Raw genomic sequence first — 22811 nt, forward strand, 5'->3', positions numbered from 1 at the left:
GAGATTCTTCAAAATTAAAGACTTATTCCATTTTCAAATTTTGACAATATACTGAATAGTTCTTCACATTCCACATGCACAAAAAAAAATCATGTTGCACCTTTTCATCACCAGAACAATCTACACAAATGTCTCTTAAAGCAAAGCTTTTCTCATTTGTAATGCACTGTATTGGAATGATGGTAACATTGCCCAACCTTGAACTCTAGTGTATTCTATTGCATTGAAGTAAATCTGAATGTACTAGTCCTTCAGACATTAATCAATCAACTGAATGACCCAGAGATAGCAAGAACTTACTACTGAAATGGATCATAAGTGCTTTAGTATTTAGAGTCCATGCAATGAAAATTAAACCCCATTGCATGTCCTTTGCTGAGCTGTGACATCTCTCTCTTGACCTATCATATATCACAAGCAGTTTGCAGGAGTAAACTCAGAAGGGGTGCTCCCGGCAGGTGCCCCTCCCAAACCCCCTCTGAAACCCCAAAAATCATACACAGTTTTCATTGTCATACATTGATATAACAGTCATTTATGTGCTAAAATCAGGTCCACTAAATTACTGTTTCTTTCTCAGGAGCTTGATTAGTGGGCTTTATATACCCCCAAGTCCCCAAATGGACATTTTTGATTTGCTGTGGACTGGAACACAGCAGAAGCTGAGCTGAGGCAGTTTTGCCAAAAATATTGTGCCCGCTCTAACACAAAATTAATCCTGGATCCGCGTCTGGTTTGAAGAGATGGATCTAAGTTAAAATTGAATATGTAGGCTTTCCAATATTGAATACACAGCTGTGTTTGCCCCATCAATGATCAGGTGAACTGTCAATGTATCAGATCCCCTGTCATGTTGATACAAAATCTGAACCTTCTTAATAAATTGTGGTTGTTGTATAGGTTGTATAGGTCTTTGTTCAATGCATGAATTAATAAAATACAGCGTAAACTATTAAATATAGTTGGTTGAATAATTTTAGTGTATTTTGATGAATGGGTTGTCTTTTTTAATATGATTCATATCATGAAGACAATTTTTTTATTTACAAACAAGCCCACGTAAATAAAAGAAAACAGCGATTATTCTTAATATTTACAACAACATTTTCCCCAATATCAAACACAGAAAAAAGACAAATTTACACAGATTGATGAGTATCCTGGTATCTTGACATTGTGTTACTGTTAGCAGTCAGGGGTGGTACTGAAATCAGTCATTTTTGAAAATGATTGATAATGGTCATTTCTTCTAAGTATATAATGTACACAATTTTCTGATTTTTGTAAATATGACGTCTTTTCATCATATTTCCATTCTCAAGTCAATTTTCCCATCCCATTTACTACAGTAATTAGATATAGTACACTATCCTGCCATAGACCCTTGTGTAGAGAAACATCTTGACAAGTAATTGAAACCAAAATAATTTAGTGCGCCCTGTAAAACTAATGAGATAATTAAGTGCGCCCAGACCTAACAATTTGATAAAAAATGATGAAAAACAGTCATTCTTAATATCAGAGATAACTCTATTTCTAAAATAAATTTCAAAATAGAAATGACTGTTTTTCATCATTTTACTAAAAAAAGATGAATTTCCATCATTATTAAAAATCAATTTAATGACTGAAAATCATCATTTTCAAAAATGACTGATTTCAGTACCACCCCTGACTGGTTAGTTACAATATGCTTTTCTGTGAACAGCTGAGAGTCTATACCAACCTGAACCTATCCCTGTTGTAAAGACGAGGATTATGATGGCAAACATGTCTGATTTCCCAGCGAAGACGAGCAAACATGGACAAAATACGTGATTTTCATCCTCGTCCAGAAGACAGTTTTTATTGCAATGGCTGCCCAAATAAATTAATACGGAACATTCTTAGTTTTTCATTCATGAATCAATGATAATTCAAGAGGAATTCCGAACGAAGTAAATCGCGAGATTTTCCGAGATGTAACATGTCTGCGCCCATGAGAGGTCAGAAACGGGAATGAGCAAAAGGAGGATCTTTGATAACTCGAGTAATTTTTACACAGACATCGAAAGGAATTAAAATGAGCCTAAGTAAAGACAAAGGAGACCAGAATCCACTGGAGAAGGCGCTCGCTGCCTACCTCAAGGCTCTGCATACCAAACCATTGTTGACTAAAGCTGTAACAAGGTAAAAACTTATACTTTTACCAGCTGTGTACAACATCTCAACGTCTATTTTAAGTTTATTTTTCATATGGATAATCAAGGAACCTTACATCTAAGTTCAATATATTTCCATAAGGTTAAACTTTCTTTGAAAAATTAGTATTTACTAAGGTGTTTTAACCCTTAATCAATGTGCTGATGACTACTTTCACTTTCTTTGGAGTTTGGTGTAAGTTTTACAGATTGTAGACTTACTAATCCGAGATTCCTCCTACTCTAACCCCCGCTTTTATTTAGTAATATGATTTGTGCGAAAAGATTTCTCCGACTCTAACCTTCATTTTTATATTATACCGTCACATTCGTGTGCAGGAAGATTCCTCAGAATTCTTATAAGCCCCCGTTTTTAATAGGGCTGGGACGATACAACTTTTTCTACATCGATACGTATCACAATATTCAAGCCAAAATGATATGTTTAATTGGGTTATTAAATCTTTTTTGGCATTGAAATAAACAAAATATTTCTTTGCAAATAAGATTTAGAATAATTTATTCAAAATAGTTGTTTATATGTTATTGTAAAAAAAATGTACATTTTACTCAAGTGTTGTTAATTATTATTTAATATCTACATTTATATTTAGCTTAAATATTTATTTTGCATATTATTATAAAATCCCAAATATTAAATAAACAAAGAAAAGCAGACATCAGAATTTTTTTGTGATGATTATTTCTTTAAATGTATCAATATGTGTATCGTCCTCACACAGAATCAATATTATCGATATCTTTTGATATATCGTCACAGCCCTAGTTTTTATATTACGAGTTGACTTGTGCAGGAAGATTTCTCTGACTCTAACCCCATTTTTTATTTTTATATTTACAATATAAAAGTGGAAATTAGAGTCAGAAGAACCACGGATTATAGACTTACATAATTGGTTTCATATAATATGAAGTTGATGTTTAAAGTTAAACATGTACAAAATCCAATTTTAAATGTATTAAATTCAATTTAAGGTAAGTCACTCGTCAGCTTTTTAGAAAAGTTCACGCAGAAGCTTTTACTTCAAAACTACTTTTAAAAATTCAATTTTTATAACATATTTAAATTCAACAATGTAAATTTTTTAACATTCAATGAAAAAATTGCTCAAAAATCTACAAAGAAGCAAGATTTATGAGGGACTATTTCTTTTGGTGGAAGGATATTTAGCAGAAAATTCTGCAAATCTGCACATTTATAAAATTTAATGTAATGGAAATTTAACCTCACATAATTTTACTCGGAGAATATTTTCCGTTTTGATATTGCTAAAAATATTTAATATAGGTCTTAATTTATATTTTTAGACTTAGTTTTACACCTTCCCTCAACAAACTTTTCCAAAAAGTGAAAATATATTAAAGAAGTCAAGGTCAAATTTACACCATTTTTTGCCTGAAAATAACATATTTTGACAAATATTTCAAAATTAACATCACTGACCCCACCTTTTTCTTTCATTATTTTAAACTACTCGATACTTGTGACTGATCAGCACTCAAGTCGTAAAAAGTTTGATATAAGAAATTTTTTTATTGCCTATTAAGTTTTTTAATACCCCAAATATGTTATTTTTTTAGTGCAAAAAGGTCACACAATAATTTACGCGCATTAATTTGCAAGATTTGTTTAATAATATATATTAATCAAACTATTTTACGTAAAATTAGATTAAATTTATTGCCATGCTTACATCTAATCAAATATAATAAGGGTTAAAGTAATTAATCAAAGAGATGAAATTTAAGTGCAAAAAGGTCAACTTAAATGTACCGTAGATCAGTAGGATGCACACTGACCCCCTATTTTCTTTGCGATTTTGAGTTACACTTTATGAATACTAATCCAAAATATACTTCTCAAAAAATCCTTGATATAACAAATTTCAGGAGTGACTTACCTTAACTTAAATATTCATTGAAACTTCAGTGGCGTCATTGCATCAATTGGAAGTCTTGCATCACAGCTGATTGTTCCCAATCCTCAGAATGGAGGCAAAATTGTGTGGAGAAGTGTGGCAGCTTATGCAGCATTTGGGTAAGGCCATAATAAAAAAAATTCCTAGATTCTCATCCGGATTTTTTTAAAAATCGAGGCAGGCGGGCGGGTTTTATTTTCTATTTTTTATTTTTTCCATTTTGCAGATTTTTTATTATTCATTATTTTAGAATTACTATTTCCTTTTAATTAGCTGTAGATCTGTAGCTCTCTGGTTGAAAAAATTGGGATAGACAAACCAGAGATCCGAATTTTTTCAACCAGAGAGCTACAGATCTGCAGCTACCTTTTAATAAGATTTTTCATCACAGTCTGAGCATCATCTGATACAAAGTCAATACTACAGTACTCATAAACGAATCAAATTAACATGCCATTTATACACAAATACATGACTCTTAACATATTTCCATCTTTCCTCAGTATTTTCATTTTGTTGAAACATTTTCTGAGTACAACACATACAAGTAAATTAAAAAATTGTGGTACCCTGCTTTTGGTGTCTTGATTTATAGTGGATGGGATGCCATTATTTATGGCATATTGTATGTCATTCAAAAGTAATCACAAAAAACTAGCATTTTGGAAAATTAGGTTAAACATGAAGTCGTGCATGGTCAAGGCATAAAAAATCATAGCAAGCTCAGAAATATCTTGTCACAAGTAATGTACATGATGAATATGAAAGCACTATCTCTACTCAATCAAAAGTTATTAGGAAAGATAACAATTTTAAAAAGTAGGTAAAACTTCAAGGTCTAGATCATATGGGATCAAAAATTATAGTATATTAATTAGAAAGCTCCTGTCTTGGGTAATACACATGGGTAAAAAGTTTTTGGGATATTTCTTTGAATGGTTATAAGTAATATTACATATTAAAAATTATATAGCATGTTATTCACATTAAGCTGAAGAATTATATGTCAAAAATTGCTTATATTATACAAACTTTACAGATGCAGTATAATAGTATTACATGTACATCCCTAATAGGAGAAATGCTCAATAGACATGCTGCTCAAAAAACAAGAGACATATGGGCCTTAAAGGTCACTTGAGCTTCATGCAACAACTTTCCAAGGATTGAACTTGGTTCATGTTTTAAACTAGACACCATGACATTCACAATTTTGTAAGAGGCACCATAACTATATATTTAGCAAAAGCTTAGTTTGGTTACTTAATACCCATGGGCAGGGTAGGGGGAAAATGCATTTCAACAAATCAGTAATAATCAGTACTGCCCCTACCACACATGAATCCGTGACCCTAGGTCCACACATTTCTTAATTTTGGAATAGGCACTCTTCTTATCAGAAATGTACGAGGGCTGTTCGGAAATTATTGAGACATTGTGTATATTTTGCTTTCTAATTAACGTCTTTTGGTAAAAATTTGCATGTACTTTTGACACATACTAAGAATTAATACAAGCAAGAGATATTTTACAAATATTAAATATTTTCTTTACAATGGTATATAAATGCGTCAATAGTAGGAGTACCCAGAGCAGTCACGAAATCATCTATTGAAAATATGCATCACCAACGTTTTAACTCTTCGCGCACCCATAATAAAAGCGAAAATAATTCAGTTTATGTGTATAATTTTTAAGCTTTATTTCAAATTCATATTATGCAACTTTGTTAGAATTTTGATCAGAAATACGGAGATCATAAAAAAATTAATCTCTGTAGAGAAATCTGTAACTAACGACAAAATAGATTTTGACGTCAAGGACGGAGCAGCCAGCATACCTAAAATTTTGTGTAGCTCAATGTAGAACTTTTCCGCACTGAACAACCTGCTAAAACAAAAACAACAAGAAAAAAATAACGTTTTAGGGTTTGTTATTTCATTGGTATACATTAATTTTTTAACAATTAATTCAACCACAGTAAAATAAAAAGCTCTAGAAGACCATCAGTTATTACTTACGGTTATACGGTATTGATATGGTTACGGTATTAATATCGTTGACACGCGTTGTATAAATCGGCATTGCATGATTCCAAGTCATCCTTTCTCACAAATGAAAATTTTATACCAGGTTAGCAACAACATACATTTTTATGTCACCTGAGTAAACTCAGGTGACCTATTGCTATCCGTTTTCGTCCGTCGTTGTGCGTCGTCCGTCATGTGTTAACATTTGAACATTTTCAGCTTCTTCTCTGCAACCACTGAACCAATTTCAACCAAATTTGGCACAAAGCATCTATGGGTGAAGGGGAACAAAAATTGTGAATTTCATGATCCCTGCCCCCCTGGGGCCTGAGGGGTGGGGCCAAAACCACTAAAATTAATGCAATCTTTAAAAATCTTCTTCTTTACTCCTGGACATCAAGCAGTCAAACTGTTTGCATGATTGTAATCAGCAATGAGTCCTCTACCAAAATTGTGAAATTCATGGCCCCAGGGTCAGGGGTTCTAGTGCTAGGGTGGGGCTAAATAAGTAGGTAGTGAAAATGCATTATTTCTTTGAAATTTTTCTTCTCTGCTCCTGGGTATTAAATAAACCAACTAAGTACATAGTTATGATGAGCAAGAGTGCCTCTACCAAAATTGTGAATTTTATGGCCCCAGGGTGAGGGGTTCAGGGATTATATAGTGAAAATACATGAATTCTTTGAAAATCTTCTTCTCTGCTCCTGGGTATTAAATAAACTAACTAAGTACATAGTTATGATGAGCAAGAGTGCTACCAAAATTGTGAATTTTATGGCCCCAATGTTTTAGGGTGGGGCTTATATTATATAGTGAAATGCATGAATTCTTTGAACATCTTATCCTTTGCTCCTGGTTAATTTACTAATGATCTAATTACATATTTAAGGCTAGGATTTATTTTATTTTCAGTTTTACAAACCCTCCATTCAAGGTTTTGAATTTTCAGAGAAAAATAAAACAATTTTTTTCTTTCCGATGTCAAATTTTTGAGTCGGGATCGAGATTTCAAATTTACAAACTCGCACTTCCGGTTTTAAGATGAAACGGCGGGTAAATAAAGCTAGATCTGAGAAGATAGCTTGGTTTAGTGTAAAATTCATCGATACGAGTGCCATTCAAAACGTTTCACCCGTTCAAAGGACAAATAAAATGCTGACGACTTTGTTGCACAATGACATGCTGGTGAGATAATTATGTATTCGTTTCAAAAGTATCTGTCTGTAAATTATTTTCCTCCCCAAGGTTTTAAACTGCCCGTGGTAGCTATTGCATATTGCCAGCGACATTGTTTAGGTCTCTGTTATAGCTTACAGTCTAAGCATCATGTGTCCAGTGGTAAGGAGCCTATTAGAATAGCATAAAAAAGAATGTACAAATGTTAATAATTGATTTATCAAAATTTTTTTTTTATTTCCTTCTCCTTCGGGACTTTTTTATTCTCATGTTCATAACTAAACCTAAACATAAAAAAAAATGCTGGCCTTATAATGAAGAAAGGGGCCTCTTTCAAAATAGATAATTTCAGGGCCCCTGGGTCAGGGGTACCAGGGGGATACTTTGACTAAAAATAAATTAATGCTTTGAAATCTGCCCTTTGATAAGCAATGGTGCCTCCTTCAAAATTTGTGAATTTCATTCCTTTTGGATTAAAACACGAACCAAATACAATCGCTGGAAAGTTGTTACATGATACTCAGGTGACCTATAAGGCCCCTGGGCCTCTTGTTAAAGAAAAGTTTAAGAAAAGAGAATGTTTGATTTTTGTTATGTTATATGTAATAATAAAGAAAGAAGAGTATTAAACGCTTCCCGATCGTTTCACATGCGAAACCATCTCGGGCTGACTTGACGTTAAATAACGTAGCGATGCTGCTCCGGGTCGATAGACATATGCATATTTATCACTTCACCAAACCTTATCTAATTATCAAAGGAATATAGAAATTTTGCGTAAGTGTTTTATTTGTTCTTTATGAAATGTTGATGAATTTTCATGAAATTATCTCTGTCCTTTATGGAGTAAATGTAATTGTCTCAATAATTTCCGAACAGCCCTCGTACGATTAATACCAAGGAACAGATTTCAATTCAAACTGAACAACTAATTCATTTTCAGTATATAAGTAGAGCCCCCCTCCCTCCTCTGTGGTACCCCTGACCCAGGGGCCTTGACATTCACAATTCTGAAGAAGGGCCCTTGCTCATCATAGCTAGTATATAGGCAGACAGAGAATTTTCACTATATAATCAATAGAGCCCCACCCTAACACCATAACCCCTGACCATGGGCCATAAAATTCACAATTTCAGAAGAGGCATTCTTGCTCATCATAACCATAACTATGTACTTAGCCTGAAAACAGATAGCAATAGGTCACCTGAGTGAATATAACAAATAATCAAAACACTATGAATTAAACAATAAAGTTTATTGTATACATTACATAAACATTGTATGGAGTCATTTGCCTTTCATTTGTTAAAAAAAGGGTGATTAATAAGAACTATTTTGAATGCTTAAAATTTGATTGATATACAATATAATAAATGTACATGTATATATATAGGAATGCATAAGTGATTCCTCTGAGAGTGTTTAGATATTGTATGCAATCCAACATTATTTATTATATAAGATTTCAGGAAGAAACTATACAGTTAATTATAGATTACAATTTGGTAATCTCTATGTGGGTGCATGCTTGCAAAATGCATTGAGTAAGTTATTCCCCTTTAACATAAATCTTTTAAGATTATTTTCATTAAAATTTCAATTTTTAAAAAAATTATATTAAGTTGAAACTTACAAGAATATTTAAAACATGTTTGATTTTGATTTACATGTTTGTTTTATGAAAAAAAGTCCAAAATTTTGCATTTTATTTGTTTCTATATATTGAAAACTAACAATTGCTATGAAGTATACAAATGGCATCCAAAGTTCTCACATTAGCGTGAATTAGACAGACAGAACGGGACAAAAACTATTAGTGAAACACTAATGCTACCCGAAATATGTGTAATTTTGAATCCCGTCCTAGACGGGAAACAACAATTTAATAATATCTTCATTTCTTTCTCATCATGAAAGTCCAAGATATATACAACAGATGCAGTTATAATTATTATTGGTTCACCATGTAACGTAAAATGTTAATTACAGGCCTGAAAAAATTTCATGTACTGGGTACATGATTTTTTTTAAAATTGATATAATAATTTATAGGTAGATTAGATATATCTTTATAGATGTATGAAACTGAATATCCTCAAATTTCTAAATTACAAACAGTCATACCAGGTATACACTGTAGTATTACATGCAATTTAAAAGTCCAATCCAAGTTCATACTGTTAAAGTAGGGGTCTAGTCGTGTGACGTCATAACCGGATCGGACTCCCGGATAGGTTTTGAACACTATTATTTGTCGATAACATCCCGCAGTAATGGCGGCAAGAAATAAGAAGGGGAAATTCGTGAAATCCTCTCGTTTAAAGCAAAATGAAGTCCTGAGGAGAGAGTGTGTAAAATATTGGGACCGCAGTGATGATAATACTTCTAAAGTAAATGTTGAAACACCTGTAATCACTCCAGTTACGAACGAAGACCATGTGTATCACTCTGTTCATGACTGTGTTGACCCCCTTGCTAGCGATGTCCGTGTTGCTCGAGAAGAAATTGTTGAGCCAACGGGTAAAAATGATTGGAGCGAAGGTAGACGTATAATCGAACTTGGTATCCTTGCAAATAATTTGAAGGAGTGCAAGAGATGTGGACAACCTTTGCATTTATCTGATTGTGTTGGAGAGACTAGATTCGGACTCGCTCAAATTCTCCAAGTACAGTGTAGATACCAGGAGTGTAGGCTACTTAATGATGTCCCAACAGGCAAAAAACATCAAACAGAAAAGGGAGGAAAAGCATGGGATATTAATACGAAAGTAGCAGTAGGTAAGTGTATTATAATTCTCAAATAAACCTGGAATTTGGATAAACTTGTATACATTGGTGTTTTTAATCAGGGGTGTGCAATAGATATTACAAAAATAAATGATTAGCCGGTTGTGCTAACAAAGTTACTAGCCTGTGGTTGCCAGTCACGCCCATAAACTACTGACAACAATACATGTATAACATAAAGATTTAAAAAAAACATGAAAGTTGAAATAAATAAAACAAATAAAGGTTTGCGCTTTGTAATTGTCAGGTACTTCCCCCTATTTATATCGACTATAATTGTCAGTTAGATGACTGGCGAATAGGAACACACAATGCATATATGTTAAAAACGAATTTAAGATTTTTTGATTTTACAGAAAAGTTAATTCGAACTAAATTCAGTCAAGGTAAATATATGTTTACTTTCGTTTAAGATTTACTAGCGTGACGGGCTAACGCAGTATAGATTTAAGATAGCCCGACCTCTAAAATTGGTAGACCCAGGCGTCGGGAGATGGTAATTGCACACCCCTGTTTTCATCTTTGATTATTGTTTTAAATAATTGTGTTTGTAATATTTTAGGAATGATCAATGGTGGCTTTGGAGAGTCTCATTTAAATGCCTTTTTAGCAGCACTAAACATTCCAGGAATTTCGAAGGGAGGTCTAAAGGAAAGAGAAAGGGAAGTTGGCAGTACACTGAGTAAGATGGCAGAAGAAAGTTGTCGTACCAGTCTATTAGAGGAAGTTGAAAAGTATGTTTATTGGTATTTGTCAAAATAATTTGAATTATTGAAAAAAAATAGAAATTTCTTGCATGATAATTATTGGATTTTTCTTCAGGAGTGATGGTAATCTCACTGTCAGCTTCGATGGTGCCTGGCAAAAACGGGGTACTGGGCGTGCCTACAATAGCCTTACAGGTATTTTTTTATGTTTAAAAAAAGTCATCAATTATCCTAATTAGTAATTTGAATTGGATGCTTTGACTTTTCACTGATTACTAAAATAATACAAAGTATTTACTGCTATTGAACAATTTTCTTTTATGTTTGAAGGACATGCAAGTTTGATTGGGGAAAAAACCAAGAAATGTGTTGGTTATGCCGTAAAATCTAAAAAATGCAGAATATGTGACTTGGCAAAACGGAAGGATGTTCCTGTGAGGAAGCACAAATGCAGTCGAAACTGGTCAGGGTCAGCCAAATCTATGGAACCTGCTATGGCTTGCGAGATGGTGCAGAGCATAAAAGATCAAGGTGAAAAGGTATGAATTGTATAGATATGTTCGAATTTATATATATATCTGTGTACATTCAATATTCAAAATCCATGAAGAGCTAAGAGGTGAAAGTGCTATGAATTAAAATGCCACCTTCCATGAAATCTTTATTACATATTTATATATACTGTATACAGGGAAATTTTTGCCCCCGTTTTATTTTTGCCCCTTTCGCCCTTCTCTCATTTGGGCGAATTTAAAACGGGGAGAATTCAAAGAAGGCAGTATAATTTCTTAACCAAAACTATGTTCAGGTGAATTTAAAACCTGACAAAATTGTTTGCAAGTGTGAAAGGGCGAAAATAAGATGGGGCAAAAATAACCCTGTATACAATATCTGAAGATTGTAAATGAAAGTGCTAATGCATTACTGTTTTTTATTTTGCTTATAATTATAAAATGTTGTTAGGTTACCACGTTAGTAATGGACAACGATTCTACAACAATAGCCAGATTGAGAGCAACTGTTGATCCAGATATAAAGAAAAAGGTGGACAGCAATCACATGAAAAAAGGGTTTACTGGAAGTCTTGTGGAAATCAGCAATACCCATAAAGTATTGAAAAATGTTAAAGTTAGAACTCACATTGAGAGATGCTTTACATATTGTGTTCATCAGGCATCTGAAGATCCAGAAAAGTTAGCCAATGATCTGGGGAAAATTGTTCCTCATTTATATGGTAAGAATACTACTTGCAAAAAGAATGAACACATATTTAATGTTTGACACTGGCAAGAAAAATAATTTTGTTTTCTAATTATTTTTAGAAATATTTAGAAATTGGTCTGAGTTCATGATAATGTATGAATGCTGTATTTGTATTAGTGTATTTAATCTAAATAGGGGACCATTCCATGTGTGGCACATGGTGCAGGAGTGAACAAACTGGTTACAAACCAAAAAACTTGCCATATGGGAAACCTCTAACAAGTGAGCCTCTGAGATCAGCTCTAGAAAAACTGTTTGAGAAGTATGCAGACCGGGCAACCGAGTTGGTGTCGATGGGATCCACTCAAGTGAATGAAAATTTTAACCACATGGTCTCTAGCAAAGCACCTAAAAGAATGTAAGAATTTTTAATTTTCAAATTTATGAAATGATAAAAACCATGTACATAGATAAAACATATACCTTTTATTAATTAGACTTTGTCACCTAAACTGTTCATAGGTTTTATGGAGGTTCAGACAGTCTGCATAGTAGAGTATCTGCAACTGTCTGTCAGAAAAATGAGGGGTATAATTATATAACTGAGGTATACAAATGAAAAAAATGTTCTTTGATGTTCTTTTGATGTTCACACATGGCAGTTTAGGCAATGTCTATAAAGTAAAGTATTTAAAAGGAAACATCAAAAATACCCATACATAGCCTAAACTTGTTTGTGTAGTTTTTGTTCTTGTCTTGTTTACATTTTTATTTTTTTTATTTACTTGACCCAGTTTCATTTTTAATGCGTGATTGATTTTCAAGGGTTTTAAAAGTTTTTAGAGAATTATATCTATAAAATGTGTGAATTTATTGTAACAGTAAAACTTGTTTAGTACGAACACAGATATTGCGAATTCGCAAATATAGCGAAGTCATCTTGGATCTCCATCTATATAAATTTAATGAACTTCTTATATGGATATAAAGAATTACATATATATGAAGCAATTTTATAGGTCCCGGTGACTTCGTTATAACCGAGTTTTGCTGTAATACATTTTAATGCAGACACATTTGATATTTTACTCCATAAAATATATAATCTCTTTACTTGAAAAAAAATTTATTACATGTTTTACATATCGATAAGGATCTGTTGATTCTTCTTTTTCTTTTCCAGAAAAAGTTTTCAATTTCATATTTGTTATTTTTCTCAGGTGAATAAAAGGCTGACAATGTCTCCTGGAAGATACACCCTCAATCATTCCAGGATCCTACAAAGCAGACTGAAGCTGAAGCGATTGCAACAAGCAAAGCGGAGCACAAAGCGGAGGCGTTTAGAGCTGAAGTCAGAGCGGTCTTCAAAAGATGCATCACAATCTGTTCTTGAAGGTAAGTCAGATAAATACAATCTATCTGAAACTTAATTTAGATGTTTCTTTTTACCTATCATTTTTTCCAAACATTTCTATTGCAGCGGATACATACAGCAGCAAAATTGGTTTGAGCGAAGAAGTTGATTTAGAAGACATTTCTCTGAATAAATTAGATCAACTACCGAGTACTAACAAATCCTACATGGTATTTGACCTAGAGACTACTGGTTTAGGTTTGTGAACTATTTTTTTCTTTGTAGAAATATCTAAGGAATATATTATATAAGGTTAAGAGAATTGTGTTTCACTTGACTTAGAAGTATACACTATGGGAGTTTCAATATTTATTTTTATTTATTTCAGCCAGGACATCGGACATTGTTCAGATTGCAGCTGTATGTGGAGAGAGAGAGTTCAACATGTACTTGACACCGCAGTCCCCAATTAGTCTTGATGCATCTGCAGCAACTGGGCTTACTTTTGTTGGTGGTGTTCTGAAGCATAATGGCAAGAAGGTGGACCATAAAGAGCCCTTTGAAGGACTTCAGCAGTTTGTAGAATTTTTGAAGACTGTTGATTGTAAACCTATTTTGGTTGGGCACAATATACAATGTTTTGACCTACCAGTGTTAATGAATCAGCTAGTCAAATGCAAATTACTTGACAGTTTTGCTAACACTGTCACTGGTTTTATAGATACCTTACAAGTGTCTAGGAAATCTTTCAGCAAAGATGATGTTAAAGATTTTAAACAAGTCACTCTTGTAAATACTTTCATTGGAAAAGATTATGAAGCTCATAATGCTATTGCTGATGTGAAGGCATTGAGAGAACTTTTTGAAATGAAGTTGTTGGCTCTGTGTTCAGCTAATGATGTGTTCACTTTGAATTATTATACCACAAAGAAGTCTTTAGAGCCCCTTGTTAAGGCAAAGATTGTATCTTCAATGATTTCAAAGAAGTTGATTGCAAATTCTCTTAGTTTGTCTAAGTTGGTGCTAATCCACAAGAGGGATCCACATAATGGGTTACGAAATGTTTTTAGTGAACCATTATCGGGTTCAAAGCAGCCTAGAATATCCAAGTCATCTAATGTAATCAACAAATTGGTTGAATATTTGAATAGCTGTGAATGATTACTGTTTGTATTTATTTTAATTTAGACAATACAGTGTGTAAAATAAAGGTCTAAAAACTTGTATGGGAGATTTCAGTCAACACTCAACCTAACGTTCGACTGTATTTGTTTTTTATGCTGACTGTTAATATTCTGTTGTATACTAATTTTTTGTGTATACTGTTGAACACATAATTGGATGTATTTTGACTCAATGTAGTGGAAAGAGTAATGCTTCAAAATTGATGACTGATTAGACTGTGGATTTTCATTTCATTTACTTGAAAAACAGATACATGTATAATACATGTATGTGAAATATATCTGTAATTAATGGCACACAGAAAGTATTGTAGGTTGTAAAATTATATTATATTCTAGAAAATGTTGTTATTCTTTTGCAGTTATGCATCTATGAAATGAAATAAAAGTCATCAATAGCTCTGGATTTTTTATCTTCCCTCATTTGAAATTACTTATCAAAAATCTCAATTTTGACAAAAAACGTGTAAATAAATGGTGGTGCTGAGAAAAAATATATGCTGGCAATGTGCTGTTTTTTTAATTTAATTTTAACAAATAGTCATAGATGAACATAATTTGAGAATTTGACTGAAAAATCACAAGTCATTTTTTTTTTACAATAATTTTAATAGTGTTGTACTTCCAAGTTTTTGGGCTGGTCGAGGGTTGTATTTTGTTCAATTTAGTTCCCAAAAACCAAGGAAAATATAATAAGAATAAAATTTCACTGTAATTTGTTTAATTGGATATATTTCTTTGATTTTAATAGGAAAAATCATTCATTTGCATCAAAAATAGTGTTTTTATGTACAAATTATGTGAAACCTTTATTGGAATCTCATATCGTCAATTGACAAATGGGGGTACCTATGTTTGAGAAACTCTCTCTCAGTAATAATATTGACAACCCCTTCTTTTTTCCAATTCATCATACTTTAGTATGAACAATCTAAACATTTGAGAACAATTTTTTGAAAAATCACAAGTAGGTCCAGTACTAGGGACCTACCTTAAATCATTTGCCATATGATATTGCTTCATTGAAAAGAATCAAAATTCACTTTAAACTAGAGGTACTGTGAGCGATGAGCTCACTAAATGATACCCCCCGCCTCCACATAGTTATAATGGCAAAGTCCATGTTTTGATGTGGCCGGAAAGCCCGAAATATGTGTCGGATCAAAAAGTAAAATAGGAGTTGCACAATGGCAATATGTAATAAAGATTCTGTGCAAGTTTCATCGAATTTCATTCAGTGGTATGAGAGGAGTTGCGGATAAGAGATTGGTACCCCAAAGCGTAACAGACGGACGGAAGGACGGACAGATGGACAGACGGACGGAATTAACGATTAATATATACCCTCCCACTTTTTAAGCGGGGGGGGGGGGGTATAAAAAGGGCAAAAAAGATGCATGATTAGTAGGCCATATGGAAGTCCAAAGACTTTCACAAAGTGGGTGATACAGTATTTTTTAAAATTTGGTCTGTCTGTCCGTCCATCTGTACACTTTCATTTCCGCGCAATATCTTAATTGAGAAGCTTTTGAGCTTTTACAATGAAATTTTACGCAGCAATTCCCTATGGCTTAAGGAAGACACCTATTAAAGTTTGAGTTCGACCACATCAATTGATTAAAATGCCATAATCAAAAATTTAAATAATTTGGTCAATATTCTCATATACAGGCAAACTCTAACAAGATGTGGTATATTGTAGATTTGTGGTCAGTGGTCCCTTAATTCACAAATTTTACATTTTGCTGGACAAAATAATGCCACCAAAGAAAGAGAAAACAGCTATTGATGGAATCAAGCGAGTGATTGTGGACAGATTGATTTTCGCACCACCCTTCCTGTTGTTGTTTTTATATGTGATCACGATTTTAGAGGTAAGATGAAACATAATTTATAACATTGTAGATTGTACAAACTAACATTTATCTGTTAGCAAAATTATTTTTATGTTTTATTTTTAATCTACCTTATTTTATTGACAGGGTCAAGGACACCATGCAGCTATAGCCAGAATTAAGGAATCCTTCTGGCCCGTCTATAAGTTAAATCTACAGGTGTGGACCGTGTTTCAATATGTGAATATCAACTATGTACCACCAAAGGTAAACATGTTTTATGTGTGTTTTTTCCCCTCACTTCATCTGATAGAGCTGCAAAATTTTAGCCTTCTGCAATTTTTGTTGTACTTAAACTTTTCAAGAAATTAGAATTTTACCACCCTTCCTCCCCTTTTCAAAAAAAATAAAATAAATGAGTGGGCTACACTTTTGCAGCTACATCTTATTGTTGTGCTTTAATGGTTTTTATGATACATGTATTGAAGTAAAATCTATATTGTACTATAGATAAAATTATCAAAGAAAAAAGGCTATTGTTAGCTAAAATGGCCTTCAGTGTGCAAATGTGAAAATGGGAAATTGATATAGATAGATTTTTAATGATATTTAACCCTCTCTTTTTCAGTATCGTGTTTTATTTGGGAATGTGTTAGCCTTAGTCTGGTCTATATTTGTGGCCTCAAAGAGAAGGAAGATGGCACTAGCTGCCAAACAGTAAAAGTACGAAGAGGATAGGTCTACTCTACATTCCATCATCACCATTAGACGTTATTAACCAGGGCAGATAGGGTTCCCCTTTTTGATTACATGTATTACCAATATTTGTTACATTTTATGCTGGTTATAGGACAGTATTATTTTATAATTTTTGGAAGATGTAAAAATCATGTTTTATAGAACATTATTTTGATCTTTAACTGAGAATGTTTGCTAAATTGATGCATGAAGGTTGCCTGGGTGCATTATTTTGCAGATGGTATTTGATGGGAAATATAAATGTTAATGATAGATGAGTAACATGAAGTAATGTCTGTTTAGTCCACACTGAGCAAAAAAGTAAAATATATTATGTCCCTTTGCAAGATCAACCAAAAATTCAAGTCAAAGAGGGAAGAATATTAATTTCTCTTCTTTTCACTAATGCTACTAAACATGTAGACAAAATGCAGTAAATAAACATTCTATTACCCATTATTTTTTTTATTACATGTTTTTTGGTACAACCCTATCCTGAGAAAAAATCAAAATAGAAAATGCAAATAACATTAACAAGGATAAAAACCAGATGGTTTCAAATGTTACTTTGAGAATTTTTTGTTTTGTTTTGAACATCTTATTGTTTAATTCATATAAAAGGATTGTTTACAAGAATTCAATAGATGGCATCCAAGGGACATAATTTTTGAAAATTGCATTTTCATCTATTATAATAAGATTTGTGCCTCACACTTAATACACATATCTTTAACCTTTAATAGGTTCTGGGAATCTACAGATATATATATATTTTTAATTTTCTTTTGATTTTGTTATTTTTTGGTTTAGATTTATTGTTTGTTTTGTTCCGTTTTTTTTTTCTTTTCTTTCTTTCTTTTTTTTTCTTTTGCAGCAATGAATAACTTTTCCTCAAAGTGAAATCCATTTATTCTATTTTGATGTACTCTGTTCAGGTTTATTTACTTCAAGACATAAATAAGCACTTTTGTTAGAAAAAAGGTTAACACAGTGGAACGCAGTTATGGACTGATGAATATATTTTTATTGTTTCATGGTTAGTGTATAAATACCAGTATATTGTATGCTTAACTAATCATGAAATGATTTTTAAGTGTTTATTCGAATAATGTTATATTTTAAAATTTGTATTCAAATGCAATTTACAAGTGTATTGATTGATTTTATGCATTCAACTATATGTGATTTTATATAATTATAGCAGGGACCTATTTACTGTTTAATAGTATAAAGTCCCTGATTATAGGTTTAAATGCAAAGTTAATTTTGTATAAATCTAGAGAATGTTATAAATTAAAATAAGATATCATAAACCCTTTTGACATTTATTTTTGTTAAATCACCTGAAAACCCACTAAACTAGTGTTGTGAGGAATCATGGCACTTAAGGGACAACCATTGAGAGGGGAAGGGAGAGGGGGAGTGCAGATTTTGAGAGACTCTCAGTCTCCCCCCGCACAAGACACAATATAAAAGTGGGGGTAAGAGTCAGAGGAATCTCGGATTATAGATGTATATAATTGGTTTTATCTATGAAGTTGATGACTACTATAAAGGGATACATGTACAAAATCCAATTTTAAATGTGGGCTGACCTGGATTTTCATTGCGCAGTATTTCGCGCATCATAGTAAAACGAAATGTATTTACTGTTTTAAAGCAATTTTTCACTCAATAAAAAATTTAACAAAATTAAGAAATATCAGGCTGAAAAATTTAAATACATTTCATGTACCGGTAACTGATTTTTAAAATAATTTTTCATTTGATAGCTAGATTGACGTCATAATAGTGTGTTTTTGACATTAAAATAATGTAAAGCTCATAAAGAAGGGATAATAAAAAATGTTATAAAAGAGAAAGTAATAAATAGTGGAAGTCTTGCATCACAGATGATTGTTCCCAAATCCTCAGAATGGAGCCTATGGAAAACTATCTATATCTCAAGAAGTACGAGTGTATGGAATTTCGGAATGAGTTTTGGTAGAAATGAAGATTGTTTATCTATGAATAGATTTAAATAGAAAGTAAAATTTTAGAGCATTTGATTAAAAAATATTTTATTAGCGAAATTGGGTACCCAATCTAAGAGTTCTATACCCTTATCTTTTTTTTACACACAAAATTTTTTAGGCGATTCAAAGGCCTGTGGTATAAACATTTATCTCATTCGTGTGAATGATACTACCCATTGGATAAACCTATGCTTTATCAATGGGTAGATGCTTTATCAATAGCACTTCTGGTTTTCAGTCTTTTGACACAATCCCTCGCATCAAGATTTTATTTTATTGAAACTTTTATTTGTGAAAATTATTGCCTTTATAAAATGAATTATATTAAAAGAGCAGTAACATCGTTAAAAGCAAGAAAAAGACTTGTATATGTCAGTGAAGTGTCTTATTTTATCAAGGAACCTGTATTGGCTACTTGAAGACAGATGTGACCCCCCCCCCCTTTAAATCATTTTTGGAGAACGTAAAGCCTAGCAGTTAAGTTGTTGTTATAAGATTCCTTTAACATCTTCAATAATGCTCTCTTATATAATACTATGTATGCCTACCAAGTATAAAATAGGTATAACTTACAAGTAACCTGCCTTGCCTAGCATGTTTTGTACTGCCACCGTACAAAGAGTTAATATTTCACAATCCCATGATCCTTACAACTTTCAGTCAGAAGTTCGCTTAATGTACAGCTCCAGCAATTGTCACATAATGTTTTCAAAGGCGCAGATAGAAAAAACTCTAAATTTTGAACACGATCTACTTTCTTTCGAAGCATGTCAACATCAACTGTGCTACATCATCAAGTTATACGTCATCAATTTGAATTAGCAATCATTCGTGTAGTTTCGCAAGAGAAGTCTCAAAGTTTTGTTAAAACAAAAGTCGTATGAGATATAAATAGAACATCTATAATTGTATGATTTGATATTGGCTTTATCCAACTCGTTGAAATGGTGTATATTCGCTCGGCAAGCCTCGCGAATATTTAATTATTAGTTTAAAATTACTATTTCCTTTTGATAAGATTTTTCATCACAGTCTGAGCATCATCTGATACAAAGTCAATACTACTCATAATTCAACCAACCAGATTAACAATTAAGCCATTTACCGGTATACACAAATACATGACTCTTTCTAACATATTTCCATCATTCTCCAGTATTTTCAGTTTGTTGAAACATTTTCTGAGTACAATACATACAAGTAAATTAAAAAATTGCCCTGCTTTTGGTGTCTTGATTTATACTGGATGGGATGCTATTGATATTGCTGTCAAATATGAATACCTTGTTATAAGTCATTCAAAAGTAATCACAAAAATTAATTTTTTTGAAAATTAGGTCAATTATGAAGTCATGCAAGGTCAAGGCATAAAAAAAATCAGAGCATGGTCAGAAATATCTTGTTGCAGGTAATGTAATGTCAAATATGAAATCCCTATCTCTTCTCAATCAAAAGTTATAAAGAGGATAACATTTTTGAAAAGTAGGTACTAGTATACAGGTGTGATAAGAAAGCCCTATCATTTCTCTTTCAAAAGTTATGACCAATTTAAAGTAATGTTAATTTTTTTTTCAAAGAATTAAGGTATCGAATTTATCAATTTATTTAAATTATTTATTATCTTTTTATTTGTTTTTATTAAAAAAAAAAAAAAAAAATTGGGACATTTCTTTGAATGGTGATAAATAATTTAAAATCGAAAACTATATACATATATGTATAAAATTTGCTTATAAAAACTTTATAAATTCACAAGCCTTGAAGGTTGAAAACAGTTACATATGTATACATTCCCAAAATCCTCTGAGAGTGTTTAGATATTGTAGGTATACCATAATCCAACATTATTATGAAATTAAAATTTCCTGATGAAATTACAGTTTTATTATACTAGTACTGTTGTGATTACAATAATAGTTATTTTCTTTCTCTTACCATCCATGTGGGTGCATGCTTGCAAAGAGCATTGAGTAAGTTATTTCCCTTTAATATAAATATTTAAGATTATTTTCATTAAAATTTCATAATTCTTAGAAAAAATTATAAGATTAAATTTACAAGAATATTTAAAAAATGATTTTATTTACATTTACACAAATGTTTTATAAAAATTTAAAATTTTGCAAATACTCTGATTTTTATTTAAATTGAAAACTAACAATTGCTATAAAGTAAGCAAATGACATCCAAAGTTCTTATCTTAGATAGGCCTGACTGACTGATCGGGTCAAAAACTATTAGGAAATACCCTAACGCTACCCGAAATATATGTAATTTTGGATCTCGTCTTAGACGGGAAAGAATAATCTAAACTTATCTTCATTATTATCTGATCATGAAAGCCGAAAGATAAAATCAACAGGTGCAGTTTTATTTATCAACTGGTTTACCATGAAAATGTTAATTTCAGGCCTGCAAAATTGCCAGACTCAATTTTAATGTACATCATTAAAAATTCTTTATATAATGATATATCCTTATAGATATATGGAACTGAATATCCTCGAAATTTCTAAACTACAAACAATTTAATACACTGTAGTAGTCGTATTACATGTAAATTTAAGTCAATCCAAGTTCAAACTGTATGACCTTGACCTTTGACCTTGACAACATTATCTTTGCTTTTTTATTAATACTGAACATACATTAACATGAAATATTTCCATTTCTAATTTTTTTCTCTCTCTCTCTCTCTCTCTGTGATAACTGTTTGAAAGCTAGCCGAGTTGAAATCTTAATCTTATGCATGCAAATCTTGTGCGCATCTGCCTCTGTGTCTGACGCTAATGAGGCCAAATATGCATGTAAATCTCGTGCGGCAGCTGCCTTTGTGTTTGACGTCAGTGGGCGAGGATTATGTTAAATGATCATTTAGAGAAGTAGACAGGCTTTCGCCTACATCAAGGGGAAAGCCTGTCCACTTCTCTAAAAGAGAATATACATATGCCATATGATATTGCTTGAATTTGCTTCATTGAAAAGAATCAAAATTCACTTTCATTTTCATTAAAAGGGCAAAAAAAGATAGCCATATGGAGGCCCAAAGACTTTACCTAAGTGGATGATACAGTACTTTTTAAAATTTGGTCTGTCTGTCCGTCCATCTGTACACTTTCATTTCTGCGCAATATCTTGAGAAACTTTTGAGCTTTTACAATGAAATTTTACACAGCAATACCCTATGATCTAAGGAGGACGCCCATGGGCCACATCGCTCACCTGAGCACTGTGGCTAGGAAAAAGTAGAAATTGGTTTATTATTTAAAAGTTTAAATCCAAAAGTAGTCCCATTACCAATCATGGTTTTGCTATTCTTAAGAAGATGATTTAAAAAAAAAAATTCCTATATATTTTTCTATTTGAAAATTTGATCAGCCATTTTGGCCCCGCCCTACCCCCAGGGGTCATGATTTGAACAAATTTGAATCTACACTACCTGAGGATGCTTCCATATAAATATGATCAATTATGGCTTTGCTTGAGAAGAAGATTTTTAAAGAATTTTCCTATATATTTCTATGTTAAACTTTGGTCGGCCATTGTGGCCCCGCCCTACCCCCGGGGGTCATGATTTGAACAAACTTGAATCAACACTACCTGAGGATGCTTCCATATAAATATGATCAATAATTACTTTGCTATTTTTGAGAAGAAAATT

At 32.3% G+C, this 22811-nt stretch overlaps 2 protein-coding genes across 3 annotated transcripts; both read left to right on the forward strand.

Moving 5' to 3' along the window:
• Positions 1-1937: 1937 nt before the first annotated feature.
• On the forward strand, positions 1938-18448 carry LOC134244023 (peroxisomal membrane protein 2-like). Its single transcript, XM_062726279.1, has 5 exons — positions 1938-2169; positions 4132-4239; positions 16265-16436; positions 16545-16664; positions 17026-18448. The coding sequence occupies exons 1-5, from the start codon at positions 2063-2065 to the stop codon at positions 17116-17118; spliced, it is 600 nt and encodes a 199-aa protein (XP_062582263.1). The 5' UTR covers positions 1938-2062; the 3' UTR covers positions 17119-18448.
• On the forward strand, positions 9865-14872 carry LOC134244009 (uncharacterized). 2 transcript variants are annotated; one of them, XM_062726267.1, is made up of 9 exons: positions 10510-10848; positions 10937-11016; positions 11152-11360; positions 11785-11983; positions 12220-12442; positions 12547-12631; positions 13245-13423; positions 13590-13636; positions 13767-14872. In XM_062726267.1, exons 1-9 carry the CDS (start codon positions 10679-10681, stop codon positions 14537-14539), a joined length of 1965 nt encoding a protein of 654 aa, XP_062582251.1. In that variant the 5' UTR covers positions 10510-10678; the 3' UTR covers positions 14540-14872. The 2 variants fall into 2 exon arrangements, with proteins under 2 accessions (XP_062582247.1, XP_062582251.1); XM_062726263.1 differs by lacking the exons at positions 12547-12631; positions 13590-13636; positions 13767-14872 and adding an exon at positions 9865-10105 and having other exon boundaries at positions 10677-10848; positions 11785-12055; positions 13245-13381.
• Positions 18449-22811: the final 4363 nt, after the last annotated feature.

This window comes from Saccostrea cucullata, unplaced genomic scaffold, assembly GCF_032062105.1.
Source record: "Saccostrea cucullata isolate Sc308-1 unplaced genomic scaffold, CSIRO_AGI_Scuc_v1 ctg1760, whole genome shotgun sequence".
NCBI lineage: Eukaryota > Metazoa > Mollusca > Bivalvia > Ostreida > Ostreidae > Saccostrea > Saccostrea cuccullata.